At 44.3% G+C, this 9,359-nt stretch overlaps 1 protein-coding gene and 1 long non-coding RNA gene across 3 annotated transcripts in view; one reads left to right on the top strand and one right to left on the bottom strand.

Moving 5' to 3' along the window:
• The window catches only part of LOC115029743, a 3,056-nt gene extending 297 nt beyond the window's left edge, over positions 1-2,759 (bottom strand). Inside the window, exons 1-2 of the long non-coding RNA XR_003835302.1 lie at positions 2,093-2,759; positions 645-797 (exon numbers count right to left, since the gene is read on the bottom strand). This is a non-coding gene — a long non-coding RNA (uncharacterized LOC115029743). The remainder of the gene's footprint in view (positions 1-644; positions 798-2,092) is intronic.
• The window catches only part of Zdhhc5 (zinc finger DHHC-type containing 5), a 29,157-nt gene continuing 22,362 nt past the window's right edge, over positions 2,565-9,359 (top strand). Inside the window, exons 1-2 of one of the 2 annotated variants that reach the window (XM_021154618.2) lie at positions 2,565-2,874; positions 6,360-7,522. In XM_021154618.2, the coding sequence (XP_021010277.1) occupies positions 7,419-7,522 (104 nt within the window). In that variant the 5' untranslated portion in view covers positions 2,565-2,874; positions 6,360-7,418. Of the gene's footprint in view, positions 2,875-5,133; positions 5,213-6,359; positions 7,523-9,359 lie in introns of those variants that run through there. The other variant, XM_029471468.1, reaches the window with a different exon arrangement.

Genomic DNA, 9,359 nt, shown 5'->3' with positions numbered 1-9,359 from the left:
AGAGAGAGAGAGAGAGAGAGAGAGAGAGAGAGAGAGAGAGAGAGAGAGAGGCTGAATCTTAATTTCTTTTTTCTTCCGTTTCTTCTTTGAGCACTACTACTAACAAACCACAACCTGAATGACCAACAACCACCAATATCAGGGCTCTAGCATTTATATACCCTCTGAAAAGTTCCTAGAATTCCAAACATCACACAACCACAGAAACTGTCTGGAGCTGGCAAAACCATGCCTCTGATAATGCACTAGGCAGTCAGTCAGCTGCTGGAGAGAGTCCAAAGCAGGCCCTTATTCCTACATCTGGAATTGAAAGGAAAACACTTTCTAATATTTTTGTGTTTTTTAAAGAAACCAAAATCCAGCCGGGCGCGGTGGCGCACACCTTTAATCCCAACACTCGGGAGGCAGAGGCAGGTGGAATTCTGAGTTCGAGGCCAGCCTGGTCTACAAAGTGAGTTCCAGGACAGCCAGAACTATACAGAGAAACCCTGTCTCAACCCCTCCCCCCCAAAAAAGAAACCAAAATCCAAAATTGTCACTGTATCTTGGAACAGTGATTATGCTTCTGCTAGTGCTCATCCAGCTAAAATTAGGCTGACAATCCAGTAGTCTAATGTCCCTAGTGACCCTGAGGTATTCAGTACCTCTGGTTGGATGATGGAATGCTTTTTCCATTTAGTATGCTCTGGCCAAAAGACATGATGATTCACACAGGTCTTTGTAGAAAAATTGGGTTGGCAGGATGGGTCAGTGGGTGAAAGGACTTGCTGGGCGTGACTGACAACTTGAGCTCCTATCTGTAAGCCAAGAGAGAACCAACAACCAAAAGCTGCCTGAACTCTGTCTGCCTTCCCCTTCCATCTTTTTCTCTCTCTCTGTCGCACACAAATAGTTTTCCTATTTAAAAAGGTAGGAAAATTAAGAATGCTTCACTTGTTAAGTAGAGAAAATAAAGCTTTAAAATCCTAGAGAAATAAATGAAATTTGACTCATCTTAAGAAAACATTATTTTATAGGCAGAATATACTTGATAGGGTAAATGTTGTACCTCCAACTAATACTTTAAAATTATTCATAATGCTGAAGATTTTTTAAAACCCTCTCCTTAGACCGCTCTATTGGCCGTGCTGCCTGCTTCCTTCATGTGTAATGTGTGAGCCATAGCCCAGGCCATACCACCATTCTGCCATGGTCTGAGAATTTACCGCACAGACGTCTATGCCAACGGATTGTTTTAAGTAAAGTTCCACACCTTGAAACATTTATGCTTGTAACGGTTGCAATAAATGCTGCATTGAAGCCATTAGTAAAAATGATAAGGGATAAGACTAGAGTCTAAAGAACAAAGGGTAGATTTTTTTTTTTTTCCTTTAACTGGATGCCTAAGGCTGACTAAGTGTCAAAGTTAAATCAGCAACATTTGAAGTGAAGTCAAGGAAACAATGACAGGACTTGGAAATCACCCTGAACGAGACCTTTGCTTCAGGGAAGCGGCTCGGGGATATCTTTTTGAAGGGCTGTTATGTAACAGAGCTCCTTTACAAATGAGAGATGGCCTGAAGCTGTAAGAGGAGAGCCCTATGGCAAAGCCACCCGGTCCACAGTCGTCTCGGCTTAATTAGGGCAAAATGTAGTGCCGCGATCTTCGGAGAGTTGGCCAGCAGCTCGCCAGGGACAGGAGCTATTCTAGAAAGACTTTTCTTTTCAGCCTGCTTTCTCAAATTGGGTGAGGTCAGGGCGCCCATCCCTCGTGTAGTCGTGGAGGTGTCTATGCCTCGCACCGCGCACTCCTGGTGCTTCACTCCATCGGCAAACACTGTAAATCTAGGGATAGCAGCCCAGCTCCTTCATCTAACCCAGCCCTGGACAGAACCCTCTCCTCAGACTGCTCAATGGGCCGTGCGCATCCTTCCTCCATAGGTGAGCCATAGCCCAGGCCATACCACCACTCAGGAATTCTGCCACGGTCTGAGAATTTACCCCACTGACGCTTTCGCCAACGGATTGTTTTAAATAAAGTTTCAGTCCTTAAAGGGAAAAAAAAAAAAAAAAAAAAAAAAAAAAAAAAACGTGGGTTGGGGGGCTGCCCTACCTAATCCTCACACCAATGAATGAAGAGGCAAGGAAGGAAGCCGGAAAGGCTTAACGGTGATTGGCTATCGTAGACGCTTTTCAGGACTGTACCAGGCCAACTTGGAGGAGGCTGGTGAACTAAGAAAGGGCATCTGCTTGTTTTTGAGCACTTCCGGTACATACGTAGTTTTTTTCGCTTAAAAGTTTATCTTGGCTACATTACAAATGGGAAGGCGGACAAAAGAAGAGAAAGATCTCGCCAGATCAGTTCCTCGTCCCCAAACCTGCGCAGTTCGCCATGCCCCCTTTCCCGACCATCCAGCCAGACACGACGGCCAGGCGCACGCGCTCCCGTGTCTCTACGTGTTTGCGGCGCCGTGCCCCTGCAGCCAATCAGAAAGCGAGGTCGCCGCGGTCGCCCGCGGTCGCGCGCACGCTCCAGAGCGCCGTGGGGGCGGGGGTTAGGGGGTGAATGGAAGAGTGAACGGGGGCGGGCTCGGCGGCGCGAGCCGCATGAATGAGAAGAACGTGCCCCGCGAGAGACGTCGCCCGCGCCCGCGCCCGCGCCTGGGAGCCAATGGGAACGCCGTGAGGGCTACAGACCCGAGGCTGAGGGCAGCGGCCGCGCGCCGGCCGCACAGAGGCGAGCGTCGGCCGTCGGGAGCGCGCGGCGGCGGGGCGGGCGTGGAGCGTGCGGGGGCCGCGCGCTGCCTCTCAGAGGCCAGACGGCACTGCTGGGAGGCGGCGGCGACAACGACGGCGGTGACAACGACGGCGGCGGTGACGGGCGCCGCGCCGGGGGTGAGTACCGGGGACGCTGGCCCCTGCGGAACCGGAAGTGCCGGGCTAGTGAGGTGGGAGGGGAGAGTGACCTCTAGGGAAGGGGGACCGCGGAGGGGAGGAGGTGAAGGCCCTACCCCTCCTCGGGCTGTACGGGCCCCGAAACGGACGCCCGCAGAGTCTGAGAGAGCCGCGGCCACCCGCCGGGGCTTGGACGCGGTTGGTGCCTGGCTGCCCAGTTGCGGAGCCGCCGCCCCTTCCTTCCCCGGCCCGCGGTTCTCTCAGCTCCGGCGGGCCCTGCGCGCGGTGGATTCCGTGTTTTCTGGGCCAGGGGTAGTCAGTCCTGCCCCCGGTGATAACTCCCACTGCTCCAGCTGCCGGCCGGGGACTGTACTCCTTTCACCGCTCCGCGGTTCAGGCCCCTCGCCCTACACTCCACTGGTCCTTATTTTGGTTAGAGCTTCGTCCTGTGGTTACCTGTTCTTTCTTCCATCCATCGGCTGCTTCTCCCTACCCCCCACCAGCCAGGTGCTCCATGCTTTTAGTACTTTGTACTTTATTTTACAAGTAGGACTTGAATGTATTTGACGGTATTTTATCTGTAGCCGTCTATTCCTAGGGAAGTTTAAAGTTCCTTAACCAGTTGGCCAAATGAAACCACTAAAATGAGAAACAAGAAAGTGACTAAAGTTATTAGAAATAGTCGTAGAATAGAAACATGTTACATTGCAGACCATTTTTGTCCTCTTGGGTTTACTTCCTGGTTAATGCCATCTTGTCCAGGATAATCTTAGGTTAGATCTCCATCCTTTTATCCCAGTGTGAGCCTGCTTTGTATCAGACAGATCTCTCTGGTGCTCATGAATACATACAAATTCACGTAGTGTTTGTAAGAATTCTATCGCCAGGTACTTGGGCACCTACGTCGATCTGTAATGATAATACTGTTTTTAAACTTCTTCTTGGATCTTTCCTTCATAGCATGTATTCATTCTTCTATATGACATCTCCATTTCTATATATTTAAATTTAGTGTTCTGTGCTATAAAGCTTGGTTATTTTAACAAATAATACATGTGCTGTCCACAGCACTGCTCCAAAGGAACTACTTATATCAAACCTTATGAAAGTCTTCAAACTACATATTTTGAATTGTTTGTTTTTGTTTTGAGACAGGATCTCTGTACATAACCGTTGCTGCCCTGGAATTCACTTTGTAAGACCAAGCTGGCCTCTAACTCAGAGTTCTGACTGCCTGTGCCTCCCAAGTGCTGGGATTAAGGTCGAGAGCTACCACACCTGGCTCTGTATTGTTTGTTTTATGCGTACATATTTTCACTCAGTGATTTTTTTTTTCTCCCTCAGTCAGCATGTGTCACGCACATTCTTGTCCACTTTAGTGACACTGTTGTGGATACACCAGCTTGTGACTGATGAACCACACTCACCTTTCCGGTTTCGTCCCTTCTCTTTCTGCACCACATTCTTTTGATAAGAGTTGGTGTGTTGTTATTTATACCCAATAAATTATTTTATCTTGTCCCTTCTAATATCTATCCTAACATTTCAGACGATGGTCTCATTTATATTTCAGTATGTGGTTCCATAATTGCATGTAGTGTACCGTGACAGAATTAGTCTGTGTGGCTGTCATCCTGTAATAAATGTGATCTGCAATAGTATAGGATTCACTTTACATGATAGTTAAGTAATTTTCCTTTTATCTTTGGAGTTTTTGAGGGAAACGGGTCCTTTAATAATACTGTCTACAAATCAAATTTGCTTGTTCCAGTTGATAAAGATATTTAGGCCTAAAGTCAGGAAACAGAAACAAGCATAAAATCAGGACTAAATAGGATCTGGTTTTTAGTTGGACCATAGAAACTTAATGGAATCTTTGGGCCTTCTTTCTAATGTTACTTACCCATCCCTCCCTCCCTCCCTCCCTCCTCCCATCTTTATTTATTTATTAAATTTTTCTTTTGCGACAAAGTCTTACTATGTAGCCCTTGCTGGCCTGGAAGCTATGCATACCAGGGTGGCTTGAAAAGATCCACCTGCCTCTGCTTTTCTTTTTATTTCTTTTTCTTTTTTCTTTCTTTCTTTCTTTTTTTTTTTTTCCTTTGTTTTTTCTAGACAAGGTTTTTCTGTGTAGCTCTGGCTGTCCTGGAATCACTCTGTAGACCAGGTTGACCACGAATTCAGGAATCCGCCTGCCTCTTCCTCCCAAATGCTGGGATTAAAGGTGTGCACCACCATGCCCGGCTCTGCCTCTGCTTCTTGAGTGCGGAGATTAAAGGCATTCACCACCACGACTGAGTGGTGACAGTAGCAGGCTCCTTTGCCTTCTATGTCTTAGGTAAGAAAAGAAGTGATAAATTCCAGAACACATTTGTATTTCATTGTCTGGAGCGTTCACTGTTTTATGTTTTAATAGCTGTTATTGTTATCAACTAGTATACAACTTGTTGGGGAATAGCACTGCTTTCATTTGAATTTCTAACTTAAGCAGAAACCTTGGTCTGTAGATTCCAAGGTATCATTAGGCATGTAGTGTGGTAGAAAGGGTCTATGTCAGCAATTATACTCTTGGGTTAGGAACCTGGCTACCCAAGTGATTCAGTGGAATGGCCCCAGGCATTCTCTAGCCTTCAATTTTATAAAATAGGATAAGGGACTCTGTCACCAGATACTGTGAGTAAAGTGCTCTGAGATCACCAGATGAAAAGCATCCTGTAAAATTAAGGTGCTCGTGTTGTTTTGTTACTGTGATCAACAGAAATAATTGCTACTCTAATCATACTGAAGTAGGAGGAGTTTAGTTTGCCTCCGAATTGGCCAGTGTTAGGAATTAAAAACTATTGGATTTGGAGGAAAAGGACCAATCCTTGTGTTGAACCTAGTCTCATAGAGAATATTTCACCTTTTGGTGCAAGATCAATTTTTTTTTTTTGCCTAGGACCCTTAATAGATGATTCCAAAAGTCCAAAAATTGAATTTCTGCCTCTTTGGTGTTGTAGCTAAAAGCCACAGGCATAGAAAGAGGCACATAAAAAAGGAAATGATAGTTGCTGTCCTATTTTTAAGCTTCCTTGCTTTATTATAGGAATAAATATCCTCTGTGTCCAAAGAGAAAAATCTGTTTTAGCAGTGCCCTTCACTCCTGTGCCCTTGTTTGCTTTTAGATTTTTATATTCTTGCTATGTTTTGTTACTGTACTTCTGTCAAGAGAGATGGTCTTTTAAGAGCTAGTCTTTGGATGACCTTAGGTCAGATAAGACTAGGTTCTCTTTCCAATCAGAATAGCCCTTAAAAAGATGAAGGACTCGGAATGTATTTTCCACTCCATTTAGAGTTTATTATCACATACATAGAAATGAATTGGAAAATAGTCTTTCTTTCAAAAAGCACTTTGTAACAGTGACCTGTAGAGTTTTTTAGCCTTGGTGTTCTTAAGAAATACCATGAAAGCATCTTTTTGATAAAGATAATTTGGTTTTCCCCAGGTAAAGCACCATATCCCATTTGAACTCTGCATCCAGGAAGCCCAAGATTGAAGACAAAAGATCAGAGACAGTGACTAACCTGGAAACAGGGACATCTTTGGAACTTTATCTACAGTAATCTTTTAAACTGTCATCAGGTGAAATCAACTTCATCTTATTCTGCTTATTGAAAAGGACATGGCTTCTTCAAGGATTTTAAATTTCCTTTTAGTTTTTCGTGAACTTTATGGGAAACAGAGCCCTTAAAAGGCTTGGGAATAACAAGAAGAGATTGAAAACCGGCAATACTGCTGTCTGTTTTTTTTCTCCCCATTCAAAGAAAAGGATTTACAACTCAACCCTGTAAAAGCTGTTGTCCAACTTTGTCCATCAAGAGAGAAAGAAATACAATTAAATCACCATTGCCAGCTGACCAGCCCTGGTGAAGTTAAGGTGTGAGAGTGGTGGCATTGAGAAGACGGCCGGAAAGGGACGAGGACTGCAGTTAAAATAAATCAGCTTCTCTTTAAGCTGGAAGAGACCCCAAGTTCCTTCTTGGATTAAAATAGAAACCCAGGGCACACCTTTTAGGTGCTGCTCATAGTGTGGTGTTGTGGAGGGGCTCTTGTATCTCCTCAGAAGAGTTAAAGCTTCCTGCCCTCCCCACCCCCTGATACTTCTTTCCTCCCTTTTGAAGACCTGCCTTCATCCATGAGCTATACCTTGATCTGCCTGACTCTGCATGTTTTCCACCTGCAACTGTTTGCATGCATACAGCCTACTGTTTGTCTTCACGTTTTAAACTGTACAAGTTGTGTTTCTTAATCTCCTTTTCTGCTCTATTCTGGGGAGGTGGTTTTTAATCAGTTGAAATCACCTTTCCCCCTCCCATGTGCTTTCCTTCATTTGAGATCTTTTGACCTTCATTTTTATTTGGGAGGGGGAAGGGTGATAATTATACATTTTCTGTTTTCCCCAGTTTCTTTCCTCTCTGTTTCCCTCATCCCATTTTCTTGTCTGTTCTGCCGCTGTGTGGGCCTGGGCTATGCGGCAGGGCACATCTTTCATCAGAGCTCCAACATGCCCGCAGAGTCTGGAAAGAGGTTCAAACCCAGCAAGTATGTACCGGTCTCAGCAGCCGCCATATTTCTAGTGGGAGCTACAACACTCTTCTTTGCCTTTACGTGAGTTTTCTCCAAGGTGGCATTTGACGGTGGGAGGGTCACGCCATGGAAAGTGAAGACTATTTCTTTAGTGTCAGTTATTTGGAAGGTCAATTAGTTACCTGACCTTTCTCTGTTAGTTTCCTCTACTTCCTGTCTTTTGGACTCATAGATGTCTTCATGTTTTCCTATCTAGTTTCATCATAGGTGATACTAAACTAGGAAGGAAGTAGGAAAACACAGGCTTCAAGAAATTTAAATGACAAAAGAGAACTAGAATTGACTTAAATCTTTTTGTTGTTTTTGTTTTTTTATTTGCTTTGTTGGTTTTTTATTTTTGAGACAGAACCTCTTCAGAGCCCTGGCTGTCCTAGAACTTGCTATGTAGACCAGGCTATCCTTTAACTCACTTAATCCGCCTGCCTCTGCCTCTCAAGTGCTGAGATCAAAGGCTTGCACCACCAGGCTGTGCTGACTTTTAAGTCTTTTCAAATAGCAATCACATCTGGCATGTCTGAGACATAGACTAGAATTGTAAAAGCTAAGTACTTAAGAGAGGTGTTGTTGTTGTCTGTTTTTGTTTTGAGACACAGTATCACTATGTTGCCCATGCTGGCCTGGCATTCCATAAGTAGACCAGGTTGGCCTCGTTTGTGTTAATTTTCCCTCTGCCTCCTGAATTCTTGGATTGTATATATATATGTTTTTTACCTTTCTTTGCCAAAATTGGTTTTGAGATTTGAGAATTTTGAGACAGACTCTTGATATGTAGCCTAGGCTGGTCTTAAGTTCAAGATCTTCCTGCCTTAGCCTTCTGAGCGCTGTGGGGATTTACTTAAGATATACTAATGAGACAGTGTTGATTTTTAGTGTTGCCTACATGCTTTTGCTATACTTGTAAGAGCTAAGGTCTGGAGAAGTAAAGGCTCCTGGGAAAGAAGTTTTATTTGGGAAGAAAATACTAGAAGAGTCATTTGCATTAGTTCCCACTAAAAGGAGTGGGAGTTCTTGTACTCATTAATTCTAATGGGAAAAGTGGTTGGCATTCAGAGATTCCTACTTAGAGTCTAGGATCTGCAGCCTTCCTAGTTAGGATCTTGAGACTTTGTTCATATTTGTTTTACTGGAGGAGACTGATTTTTCCCCTTTTGTCCCCAATGTGGCCACCTAATGTCTTTTCTGTTAGCAGTTTATAATGAATCTGTACCAGCCTTCTGAGCTTTATACTGTTGAGTCATTGAGTTAGCATTCCAGTTGCACCTCTTGGAGTGATCCGGGAACTAAGATCTTCATTCTCTTGTCACCTGTGTAACTCATTTTCTGCTCTTGATATGTCAGATAGCAATGGGAGGAGTGCTTCTTCAGTGTCAACATGTTTTGAGTTTTGCTGTTTATGTGTAAGCAAAATCAAAAACGTAACCAAGGGATATTTCAATCTTTGTGCTTTAGTAGTGTGCTGGGTCAAGAGAGGTGTATAACTGGATCAGGGTAATACCTTTAGATATACCTGTTGGGAATGTCTGTTTTCCTTTGGGAGTCAAGCTCTTGTGGTAGCTAAAGTGTTCAGGCAGTAAGTGGTTTCTTCCAAACTGTTGCTGAGATCGAGCATGCAGAATCCGTGTATTTTAATTTGTTAATCTGGAACCACTGAAGTGCTTGGCTTGTTATACCAGTTTGCCCACAAAAGAATTGTCTTGACAGGCATTGTCTTACTGATAGTTGAAGCTGTTTCTACTACTTTTTTATTCTTTGCTCCCAGTTGAGTCAGGTTTCTCTTGTATCAGCTGCAGCAGAAAGTTTGGTTTTGTTTTTGTGGTGCAAGGGATTGACTCTGGGGTCTTGTGCATGCAAGGTGACT

This window comes from Mus caroli, chromosome 2 (genome assembly GCF_900094665.2).
Source record: "Mus caroli chromosome 2, CAROLI_EIJ_v1.1, whole genome shotgun sequence".
NCBI classification, from domain to species: Eukaryota; Metazoa; Chordata; class Mammalia; order Rodentia; family Muridae; genus Mus; species Mus caroli.
Note: the sequence above shows the minus strand (reverse complement) of the source record. Positions and strands in the feature narration are given on the sequence as shown.